The sequence below is a fragment of the Colletotrichum paranaense genome, assembly GCF_030867605.1.
Source record: "Colletotrichum paranaense strain IMI 384185 chromosome Unknown Scaffold_25.1, whole genome shotgun sequence".
Lineage (NCBI taxonomy): Eukaryota > Fungi > Ascomycota > Sordariomycetes > Glomerellales > Glomerellaceae > Colletotrichum > Colletotrichum paranaense.
The window spans coordinates 154,531-166,454 of NW_026848983.1; the positions used below are offsets into that span (position 1 = coordinate 154,531).

An 11,924-nucleotide genomic window follows, 5' to 3' on the forward strand; every position below is an offset into this window, starting at 1 on the left:
CAAGATTCAGCGGCTGACTGAACTGCAAGCGGGAGATGACGACGGAACCGTATGGATACCTGCAGGCCTTTTTTTAGTTTGACCTTGAAATGCAACGATACCCATGGTCATTCAAACCACTGTTCCTTATTCTGTGTGATGTGTAATTGTTGATGGCAGTTGGAGCTGTGAGGTTATCACTCCAACATAGAGGACCACGAAAGGCGATCTTTGAATCGATGAGTTGCGTTCGACTGGCACGAAACAGCTGTCACGGTTTAAAGTTGAGACCAAATGCACAGCCAACGGTTTGGCGAACCCCCTTGCTTCCCATGGTACCTTTCTGACGCAGAGTGCTGTTGGCAATGGCGATCTAGGACGTATCTTCACACATTTTGGGCATCACAGTCGGTCAGTCTCAGCAGATGCTCCCCAGATTGTATATTCCCAAGAATGTTGTACAAATTTTCCCTATCTTGCAATCTCTCTGTTGCAAAGCTCTATGGTTTCCACATGCACGCCGGCATAGGTCCAGACAATAACCCTCCAAAAGCTGTAATCTTATAAGATTCATGCCCCAATCCCCTTAGCAGGAGACAGCCCCCTCGAACCTCACAACAACTAGATTACCCATGTAGAAGCCTAGTCCCCAGTCTCTCAACCATAGAACATCGAATCAAGAAGCAACTGGTCCAACAGAGACCTTTTCCTGCCGCGTCCTCGCCTCCAACTGTGCTTTTTTATCGTGAGACCGCTGGACGCGCCGCTTCTCCGTCTTGAGGCTCGCGAACCGGCCCTTGGCACCGTGCTTGATCTTGGTAATCATGTCAGTCGCCTTGCCCTTGTCTACGTCGTCGGCCGTCAGGGGCTCCTCCTTGAGCCGGAGTTTGTTGAGAAAGTCGAGCTGTCCCTGCGTGGGCGGGCCCTTGCGCCAGCGTTGCCAGCGCTGGACGAATGTGTGAGGGTAGGTTTCCGAGTTGGAGACGTAGTTATCGCTACCGTGGACCGCGTCGGCAAAAGTTGCTGCTTGGAGGAGCTCGCGAGGCGCGGAGTAGGGGGATTTGGCGACGCCTGGGGGCAGCGAGCGGATTTCGACGGCTTGCCACAGGAGCTGCTCCTTGCTTTCATCGTCACTGGTCTTGGTTTGGGCGCCGGCTTTGAAGAGTCGAATGTAGGATCCGTTTGGCGCGCAGAGGACGTACTTATCTTGGCCGACTTGGACCCACGCGTACTGACTTATGGCCCGTATGTGCTGCTCGCCAGATGTGTCCTCGATCAGATCAAATACGGAGTCGTAGTCAGTGAAAGTGACCGATCTGGTGGGCGTAGTTGATTGAAGCGCAGGAGTATTAGAATAAGCTTGGTCCTGACGGAGCTTCTCTGCTTCTTTCCTGTCCTTAATCTTCTCCATATCGGCCGTAGTCGCTTCGCTAACCAGCTCGCTCGGATCCAGACCAAAAAGCGTTGGTGTAGTGATGATGCCGGTTTGGAGACTGGAAACCATGTCGATAACATGGCAGTCGGACTTCCCCTTATGTAACCTCATGCCTCTACCGATCATCTGCACCAGAAGGTTACGAGATCGTGTTGGACGAGCAAGAATGATGCAGTCGATGTTTGGGATGTCGGTTCCTTCTGTGAAGACTCCGCAATTCACAAGCACGGGGAACTTCCGATTTCGGAACTCCTCGAGAATCTCGGCTCTCTCGACTTTGTGCGTGTCTCCTGTCACAAACCTTGCGTCGTAGCCGTGTTTGCGGAATGTTTGCGTCAGGCCAGCGACGTGCGCAAGGTCGACGCAAAAGACCAGAGTCGATTTCCGATCGGATGCCTTGGCCAGCCAGCTCCTCACGGTGATTTCGTTGATCTGGTCCGTATTGACGGCCCTCGATAGTTCTCCCTGCTGGAAATCGCCATTTGCACCATTCTTGACCCTAGATAAGTCTGCTGTCGATTCCACGGTGGTGAACATGACAGCTGAGAGCCACTTGTCTCCAATCATATCTACATAATCCTTATGATAGACGATCTGGTCAATCGCGGCGCCCAACTTGAGGCCGTCAAATCGAGAAAAAGTGGCAGAAACGCCCACCAAAGACGGCGAGTCCATCTTTTTACTGTCGAGTCCGAAGTGTCGCAGTACTCGCATGTAACCTGGTGCTACAATGTGATGCGCCTCATCGACGAGCACGAGCTTGAATCTTTTCGGATCAAACTTGTTGAGTCGGTCCCCGGACGTAAGGCTCTGTAGGCTGGCAATGGTGATGTCTGCGGCGCCAGAAGCATGCATGGAGCCCATCTCGATCTCCACGGTGCTGTCGGGGTATGCATTGGTGCAGTGCCTTGCCGCCTGCTCGACAAGCTCCCTCCTGTGAGCGAGAATGAGGGTCTGCGTGGCAATGGTTTCCCTTGGTTGGATTCTTTCAATTAGCTGGGTGAAGATAACCTGAAGTTGTTAGTTGCCTGTAATCATCAAACGTCATTTCAGGCACTGACCGTTTTGCCACTACCAGTAGCCAGCGAAATTCCTAATCTCTTGTGTCCATCTTTGAGGGACTGCAGCACGGATTGAATGCATTCTTCTTGATAGTCTCTCAGCTGTATCCGAGAGCTCGCGAATCGTGCTCCAGCATAGGGAACATGTCTCTCAACAGAGGTTCTGATGAGAATGGGAAGTCTCAATTCATTTACGCTGAAGGAAGGCGTCAAAATTTTCCGTGTGGCAAATGGTATCATGATGTGATGGCCTCCATTCTAGAAGAAGTTAAACATGAAAAAGGACGTTAAAGTAAGGTAATGAGTGTAGTTGGTTGTCGCCGTTGCGGAAACCTGGATGTGCAGGAGAGCAAGGGGCGCGCAATTGCTCCAATCGATTGCCACAAATTATCCCCACACTCCCTAGATAGTACTTTCCTAGATGTACCCGAAGTTTCCTGGCAACACTCACACAGCAATCTTAGGTGCGCGCCTGTTAGAGTCACACAAGGAGGAACCTATGGTCCGCAATGCTGGGAAATCTTCCATCTTACAACACTGAGGCATCGCTCATCTCATATCAACTAAGAGACCTCATGTATCTTCGAGGCAGCCACCGATAGCACACATCAAGCCTGGAACCCAAAACGCAGGACTCGGCTTCTATGAGGCAAAAATCCTTACATGCTGGTGCTCTCATCACAACATGTACGCGACACACCGCCTAGGCCGAATCGTCGACTTCAGATTTTCAGACGAGAATGAGCATGGGGCCGGATCACGACTATTTGCAAAACCAGGACTCAGGAGACCATGACCTTGAGGACCTTGATAAGTCACCGCCAAAACGGCAAAAGTTTGAACATCAGGAACAGCATTCTGCATATTCCGTCGCATCATCTGGCGACGATGAAAGTGGCACAGACGAAGGCCTCTCAAAACAAAAGCGACGGGCGCAAGATGAGATCGCGGAACCAGTTCTTAAGCGTCACAAAGGCGTCTTCAACAACAACTACTTGGATCTCTTGAACGGGGATATCCAAGATGTCGTTCATCACACAGCTTTCGGAGGAGACGATAATCTGCCCCCTTCGCAGATTGGCCTGACAACTTGGACTTCGTACGAGAAGAAGCTCTTCTTCGAGGCTCTCTCGAGACTCGGCAAGGACGACTTACCGGGCATCTCGGCCAAGATCCAGACCAAGAGTGAGATCGAAGTCCGCCAGTATATCCTCCTCCTGCAAGAGGCTGTTGAGGGAAGGGACAAAGAGCAGGACGGAGGCAACAAGCCGATACATCTAGCAGATTACCCTGCAGCCCTCGAGATTAGTCCGCTATGCTGCAACGCGCTCGACCAAGCAGCCGACGCACTTTCGTTCCGTCAAGAACGACACGAGGAGCTCGTCGAACAGAAGAAGTGGGGGGAGTGCTGGAACATCAACCTGGAGCTCGCGAAACGCATCGAAGGCGACCACGGACTGGACAAGGACCCGACCTTCGCGAGCGATCACGGACTGTCTTTCACCGAGGTCCTTCGGGTGAAGAGCTTCCTTCGTCTTCCCGAGCGCATCTTCATGAACGCATCCAATGCAGAGAATAACTGGCAGTACGTTAGCGAGGAACCGCCAACGATCAGAGCAACGGCATTGCAGGATTTCCACTCCCTTCTCGTTTCTGTCACCAAGAAAATTGTCCTCACTACACTTTATATTGCGCAATCCCGGATCCGAGCCAGGAAGCACGTTGAACCATCGACGAGGAATCTGGTCAGGCGCAAGGACGTTGAGGCGGCAGTCGCATCGCTGGGTATGAAGCAGAACAGCAACGAGTTCTGGACAACATGTGCACGGAGGTTACGACTTCACATCTGCGATGACGATGCCGAAGATGTTAGGGACGACGAGGATGAGGAGCCAATGCCATATGACCGCGTGGAAAGCGTCTTGCGCAGGGAAGTGGATACCGAGCATCCGAGCCAGAGCTTCCCAACACCCCAGATCAAATTCGAGAAAGACGAAATGTCGGACTCGGCAGATGATGAGGACTCCGTCTTGGAAGAATCGAGTGATGAGGCACCTGCAATCATGGACGACGCAGAACGCGAGGCCGTCGAGGAGGCTAACGAGGTACTCGTCTACTCCGCGTACGACTTCCCCGAGACACATCGCACGAGGGAAGCCTTGAAGAATAGGATCAGGAACGAGCTGGCGCAGGAAGCGTATGCAGAGGCCGAAGATGCAAAGGCGAGCCACGAGTACGAGTCGGACATGTGGCGGCTCCTGCAGCGACAACCCCCCGAGCCGTTCGTCAAGATGCAGACCACAGAGCCTACTAAGCAAGTAGCCAGGGCTGTGGAAGATGTGTACGATGTCGGGCGGAGATGGAGGGAGAAGTTGACGTATCACAGCGAGTGGGAAATGCTCGGCACGTCTCAGTTTCAGGACAAGAAAGCATGATCCCGGGTTTGGTCGTTGAGTTTGGTTCCTGTTCTTGATACCCATGGATTTGGATTTATCTACTTTTTGTTCTTCTTCTTATTCCAAGACCATCGTCCCATGCTATCTTATGCTAGTGAGTGAGACAATAACACGAGGCGTGTCTGATTACAAGGTTCGTACCCAGTGAAGCATCCGTGAAGTCGCATATCGCGGCGGGTATCTTTATCCCACTAGGTCTGTCTTTATGGACAGCCGCCAGCCTGTTTGCTGTGGCGGGTGGGACTACAGTCGACTTTAGCTAATGCATCCGACCTCGTTGCTAACGTCCCCGACCCCGTCCTCTACCTCGGCCTCTGCCTCTGCCACGACCTCGGGCAGCACCTCTTGTCGAACGCGATACTGGGGTCCCGCTATCTTCGGCGCTCTCCTCTTCCTCCTCGTCTCCATCATCGGAATCTCCAGAGCCGCCAGAGTCACCGGCATCACCAGAGCCACTACCATCGCCAGAATTGCTCCCATCACCTTCCTCTTCCTCGTCGCCGTCGTCTCCATCTTCTCCGTCTTCAGCCTCATTGCGATCATCTTGCTCTTCTTCGTCCGAGTCGGACCCGTCCTCATCCCCGCCCGAGTTTTCGTCATCATCGTTGTCATCTTCCGAGTTCGTCGAGTCGGCCTTTTCAGCCTTGCCAGCTTTCCCGCCCTTCTTGGGTTTCTCTGCCTTCGCCGGCTTCCCGGACTTCTTTGGCTTTTCCGGCTCTTCGACCTTCTCAGCTTTCTCGGCTTTAGCCTTGCCAGCAGCCCTCTTCTGACTCCTGGCCACCCGCGCCGATTTTGGAGGCGGCGACGCAGTGTCTGTGCCAGCATCTTCCGTATCCTCGACGGTGCTGGCGCGAGTCTTGGTCACTGTGGAGGCGCGCTTTCGCCGCCTGGTGTTTCCGCCAGCGTTGCTACCGCCGGGAGAGGGCGGTGGTGGTGTAAGCTCGAATTCGGGTGGTGAGGTTGGAGGTTCACTAGCATCGGCAAGGCGACGCTCCATCATCATATCGTCAAACTCGTCGTATGGAAGAGTGAACTCCTTGAATCGGTCGTCATAGTTGTCATCTTCTTGGGCGTCGTAGAAGTCTTCTCGCTGGTCGATCGTCTTAAGGTCGTACAAGGTGCGTAGCTTCGTCCAGATATGGGGGATACGTGTGTGGGTGTAAAAGTCGGGGTCAATTCCGTGATTCCGCAAGTGCTCGCTGATAGCAATCATCCTGAAGTGTTTGTGCATGCCTACAATTTGACTGTCAGATTCAATTGGGATTGCTAGTACCGATGAACTGACCCGCTGGTTTCCACCGGATAACTCCTTTGTAAAGAGATGAGAGTTGGTCGTCGGTCCACAGATTGTTTGGCCACTCATCCGCAGAAGGCTTGATCGGAGGCGCGCTCGCCACGGGAGTATCTGCAGCAGGTGTATCGACATCCATGGCATCTTCATCGCGAGCTGGCGTTGGCGTTGCGACAGCAGACACACTGCTGCGCACCTTCTTTTTGGGAGGCATGGCAGCGAGGGCCAGCGGCGTGGATTTACAGAGAATCCTCTTCCTGTATTCTGGCGCGTGTATATGTGGTGCTCGATGATGATATGGAGGAAGTAAGGCTGTCGTTCAGATGCTTCGGTACATGTTGAAAAAAGAAGCTTCTGAGGATGAGAGCTCTAGCTGGTTGAGGCATTGAGAGCTCTCGATTGGTTCCACCTGCTTTCCCGCGTCGCAGGGTAGGTACCTTTTGAGTCTTAGGCTCTTCAGCCGCCAGCAGCCAAACCTGCGGGGATGATCGGAATCGGGCAGAGACATGCAGGGGTCGTGCTCAGCAGGTTGTGCTTGAATGTGACGCGCCAGATCGCGTCGCGGGGCCCCTAGCTGCTCATTTAGCTTTATCCCTAAACGTGCCTGGGAGAAACGTCATATCGAGCCTGAATCCTCAGAGATGCAATGTCACTGATTGCAGGCTTTGCGCCCCATATCCGTCTACGCCAATGTTCCACGTCGCAATATCACCGTCGGCACAACCATGTTCGAGGAAGATGACCTTTCAAACATCTTCGCGATTCCAGACTTCCGGAAGCCGTCCAAATTGCTAAATGACCAATTGCCAAGGGCCGACACTGGCTTCTTTGCTCTCGACCTGACAGGTAGAGCCTCTCGAACCCAAGATGATCTTGGTCGTCATACTGACCTACTTCATGTTCAGCCCCAGAGTTGCCTTCTTCATGCAGTCCTCCCGATCCTCAGCCCAGCGAACTCTTCACACTCCCTGCCATAGACCCTGCACCGCAGCAGGAGGAGTCGAACACGGACCAGATCCCCGATTTTACGTTTGAAGAGCCCACAGCAGAGGAAGAGGCAGAAGTGGCCGACTTTTGGTTGGAATTTGACAAGCCCGCCGCGAAGCTACCAGACTACAAGACTTGGGAAGGCTTCCAATCTCCCGACATACCCTCGAAAAAGCCGTTGTTCATAACTGAGGCTGGGCCTGGGGCATTTGATGCCTTGATTGGGCTTCAAGAGGATCCTCTACGTATTGGAAGTGCTGACTTCACCGTGGTGGAAGCTGGGACATATTGCAATGCGCTTCTAGCTTTGGCTCTGGGAAGAGACTCAGTGTTCTTCTCCTGGCAAGACGAGCATGAAGCCTTCAAGCCAGCCTTACCCCAGATCAGGATACCGGCATATTCGGGTAAGGCTGTCCAGGAAGTTCAGCGTTCGTGTCTTAAGTGTGGCAATACATATCGTCAACTTCGCAAGTTTGTCGACAGCACGTATTTGAAGAACCCGACTCCATGCCGCGTTGCTTTGGCGAGTGCTGTGGACAAGGCCCTGTTGGTTATCCAAAGCAGTGTCGCCTTGCATCACCAACACCCACGGTCGATTCTCCAAGTTCAATCGCTCGTCGCGCACATATACACTACTTTGCGCCAGTTTGAGTCCTTGGTGTCAAAGATACGACGAGATCATCTAGATGAAGATGTTTTCGTCATTGTATTCCAGCAGGCTCAATCTGCTGAGTACGCCGAGACCCATCTCAGAGATATGATGCGAGAAGTCCTCCGGCGAGTATCAAAACCCTGGATTGAGCTTGTCGAAGAGTGGATCGGCACACGGCGTGAACTTGGCGTGCCTCTGAGCAAACACGAAGTTGGAAGACAAAAGGGCTTCATCAAGGTGGAATCCGAAACCTATATGGACGATTTCGGTGACGAGGTCGACGAGGTCGATTTCCGCCTTGATACTGAGCGAATACCTAGCTTTATGCCGGAAGATGTTGTCAAATCTCTATTCGAGGTTGGACGAAATCTTCGTTTCATAAGGTCAAATCATCCCGGACACCCTTTGTCACAAGAGAGCACTATCTCTTCAAGTCGACCCCCGACAGTTGAGTGGCTTTTTGATTGGGACTCGGTCGTGCAGTTGGAGGATAGGATCCGATCATATGAAAGTGCGGTTCTTGAAGCCATCAAGAACTTTTCTCTGCAGGGATCAGTCGAAACAGCGGCACCAGCTTGGCCGATTGGAAACTCAGCGACCTATCAATTGCAGCTGTTTGGTCTAGACGAGAACCAGCTACAAAGCAAATTGGTTTTATCTATTCAGGACTTCGCCAAACCGATTACCGACTCGACGTCCGAAGACCTGCTAGGCATCATCATTAGGGATCGCTTGTCTGATGTTACGACCGAGATCGCCAGTGCAGGCACTGATTTTACACCGCATTGGTCACTGCTTCCGATCCTCTCCTTCGGGTCCATCATATCTGCGCAATCTAGAGTCGTGGGCAGGGAAAGTCTGAAACTGCTCTTCACATCCCACAACTTGCGCGAGCATCTGAAGCTTCAGAAAGAGTTCCACTTGTTGGGTAACGGATTCTTCTGCAGCCGCCTCTCCCATGCCCTATTCGACCCAGATCTCGAGACGGCAGAGAGACAGTCTGGTGTTGCTCACCAAGGCGGAGTCATGGGATTACGATTAAGCGGTAGGGACACTTGGCCACCCGCCAGTTCTGAACTACGCTTGGCCCTGATGGGAGTATTAACGGAAAGTTATGAGGGATCGCTGCACGAAGATTCAAGACCTCGAGATGGCGAAAAGAACGAACTCCCCGGGGATCTTAGTTTCGGAGTCCGGAGTCTCTCAAATGAGGAGATCGACAAATGCATGGATCCTACGGGACTAGAGGCCTTGGACTTTCTCCGGCTATCCTATAAGTCACCTGCAGCTTTAGGGGCTATTATCGCCCCCGTTATTCTAGTGCAGTATGACCGAATTTTCAAACTGCTACTTCGGGTGCTGCGGATGCAATATACTGTCAATCGTATCTTCCGCGATGTCACGGCTAGGGAGTCGGGCTGGCAAGATGTCGATGACGTATCTATTCGCTTCTGCTTTGAAGCTCGTCACTTTGTATCCAGCCTCAGTTCCTACATCTTCGATATTGGCATCGGAATGCCGTGGCAGGCATTCGAGAAACTACTGAGCCAAATTGAGATAGATCTCAGGGCCGAAGACCAGAGCACAGTCTCTACCTCAGTCCTTAGCCCTGATCGCCTGAGGGAACACCATTCTCAAGTGCTTGATCGAATCATGCTTGCATTACTCTTGCGCAAGCGGCAACAGCCTGTGCTCAAGCTTCTCGACGATATTTTCCGGGTCGTGTTGAAGTTCGCCCAATACTCGAGACTCCAAAACGAAGGGCGGAAATCTCGTGGTCAAGGTGACGCTACCGCCAAGGGCCTATACAAGATGTTTAAGCGGAATGTCGAGGTTTTCTTGGCGGTTTGCAAGGGCCTGAGTGAAAAAGGAGATTACGGAACGAAGGATACAGCTGGAGAGAAGCTGTCCTCAGGAAGAGTTGACGCACTAGAGGGAAACCCCATAGCTCAGCTTGTACTGAAGCTAGACATGTCTGGCTACTACTCTAAGGCATGATCGTTTGATGAGGAACGGTTGGATTATTGATGAACAGATAAGATACCCCAGGCGTTAGATCAATAATTAGCCACCATGTTGGAGTTCCATCATTTTCGCTTACAGTATCTATTATATCACCCTGTAACAATGATCCAAGTAAGGGAACCGGTGCATTGAGATCTGATAGCAAAGACTTGGGATGACAAGCGGCCCCGAAGCGGAACATGGACGGGACAGGAGGCTAAGGTAGCCTGCCCCGCCAAAGTGATGCCCCGGCTCCGAACCCCCTGGCAGTGCCCCGCATCGCGTATCCCACCTGCCCGCGTTTGTTGATTTACTTCCCTCCTTTGGACGAGAGAAATCGTGCACTTGAACAAAACAAACTGAGCTCTCTTATTGCGACCCTCAAGCTCAACAATCGCCGAACAAGCTAGCACCATGGCTCGTCCCGGCCCCTCCGCACGGAATCTCACTCTCACAGAAGAGTTGGAGAAGTTAGAGCAGTCTATCACCTTGACTCTCCAGGGTAAGTACACCGCATCGAAGAGAACTTGGCCTATCCATTTCAAATCGGCTAACCGTTCCCTAAGAAATCGACCACAACTTTAGCAAGGCGCACCGTATCGTAACCACGAATATCTTGCCCATTGTAGAGCAATATGGCGAGCATTCGCGAAACGTTTGGGATGCTTCGAAGGTGTGTTGCGCTTATTTCTGTGACATTCTCATACTTTGGCACTCCAGCATCGCTAATACACAGCGAACCTGCAGTTCTGGAAACAATTCTTCGAGGCCTCGGCCAACGTTTCCCTCTCCGGTTACGAAGAGAACGCCAACAATGGCAATGATGAGACCGGCGCAACTGAAGAGGAGTCGACCGTTCAAGAAGATACATCCGTCGACTATACCCGCACACCCCAACAACAACGCACCGAAGGCGAAGACATGACCATAGTTTCGACCGCCGACTCTACTTTCCGTGCAGACGATTCCGTACTCGATGACAATGACCTCACTGGCAGCACACCCCGGCCACCTAAAACAAAGACGATGAAGCCGCAGTTCTCAAACCTCGAATCCCCCTACGAGACACTCAAGCGCGAGCTGAAAGGCGAGCCACCTGCACCGCACGAGGAGGACGACGAGAACGAGGATCTTGGGCTCGAGGAGGACTCAACTGTCCTCTTTGCGCAGCACACGGCCCGTCTTCCAGACATGTCCATGACACCACGCTCCTCGTTCGCGCCGCCGCAACAGCAGCAGAGCCACAAGGACCCTCTCATGCACCGCATGCTTGATAAGACGTTCCGCATCCAGGCTACGCCGCACAAGGGTCCCACTTACCGCGTCTCGCCGCTGAAGCGCGATGACAAGAACAAGGAGAAGGAAAACGTACCTGCATGGCAGCAGGACTCGCCCATGTCCTCGCCGGTCATGGCCGTTCCAAAGCTACGTAGCGAGGCCTTCATGTCTCCTATCAAGAGCAATGCCCGACAGCGTCTTGCTGCCGCGACTGCATCTGCGGGACCGCGAACCCCGGGCGTGAGCGTGCAAACACCAGGTGGTGCGAGGAAGACCAAGGACGTGTTTGCTACCAAAGGCAACTACGATGACGATACGACTACGGATCTCGGTGCCAAGTTTGATAAGCAAAGGTACGAGATCGACTGGGAAAGCGATAGTGACGAGGACCATGGGCTGTATGGCGGTATGAGCCCGCCCAAGACCATCCAGTTTGCGCTTCCGCCGTCGAAACTGCTTCAGACCCCTGGTGAGTGGCCTTTTGTTCAATAAGAACAAGCTCTGCAGTGATCGATCCGTTTACTGACAAAATTTACTAGCTCGCGAGGCCAGCAAGCGCATTGTGGACGATATTCTACTTACGGCTGGCGCCGAGCCGGAAAGCTCAGAGTATAGTCCTACGATGGTCAAGATGAACGAGGACATTCTCAATGAAAGCTTTTGATCCTATTTGAAAATATATAAGGCTACCTTACTGATAGACAAGATATCCTGAGTAACATTTATGGAACTCTTTGATTCTGATCCTTTCCGAGGATATTTGCTCCCATCAATCTAAGCA

General features: G+C 52.5%; 4 protein-coding genes across 4 annotated transcripts; 2 read left to right on the forward strand and 2 right to left on the reverse strand.

The window, feature by feature from the left end:
• Positions 1 to 655: 655 nt before the first annotated feature.
• CPAR01_16442 (uncharacterized protein) lies at positions 656 to 2,715 on the reverse strand (the record flags this gene model as incomplete). The annotated part of the gene is made up of 2 exons (XM_060500687.1): positions 656 to 2,425; positions 2,476 to 2,715. The coding sequence occupies 2 exons, from the start codon at positions 2,713 to 2,715 to the stop codon at positions 656 to 658; spliced, it is 2,010 nt and encodes a 669-aa protein (XP_060340600.1).
• Positions 2,716 to 3,215: 500 nt separating this feature from the next.
• CPAR01_16443 (uncharacterized protein) lies at positions 3,216 to 4,910 on the forward strand (the record flags this gene model as incomplete). Its single annotated transcript, XM_060500688.1, has 1 exon — positions 3,216 to 4,910. The coding sequence occupies one exon, from the start codon at positions 3,216 to 3,218 to the stop codon at positions 4,908 to 4,910; it is 1,695 nt and encodes a 564-aa protein (XP_060340601.1).
• Positions 4,911 to 5,211: 301 nt separating this feature from the next.
• Positions 5,212 to 6,436, reverse strand: CPAR01_16444 (CT20 family protein; the record flags this gene model as incomplete). Its single annotated transcript, XM_060500689.1, has 2 exons — positions 5,212 to 6,164; positions 6,217 to 6,436. The coding sequence occupies 2 exons, from the start codon at positions 6,434 to 6,436 to the stop codon at positions 5,212 to 5,214; spliced, it is 1,173 nt and encodes a 390-aa protein (XP_060340602.1).
• A 511-nt stretch (positions 6,437 to 6,947) lies between these two features.
• Positions 6,948 to 11,807, forward strand: CPAR01_16445 (Spc97/Spc98 family protein; the record flags this gene model as incomplete). The annotated part of the gene is made up of 6 exons (XM_060500690.1): positions 6,948 to 7,068; positions 7,128 to 9,834; positions 10,252 to 10,367; positions 10,432 to 10,538; positions 10,613 to 11,612; positions 11,683 to 11,807. 6 exons carry the CDS (start codon positions 6,948 to 6,950, stop codon positions 11,805 to 11,807), a joined length of 4,176 nt encoding a protein of 1,391 aa, XP_060340603.1.
• Positions 11,808 to 11,924: the final 117 nt, after the last annotated feature.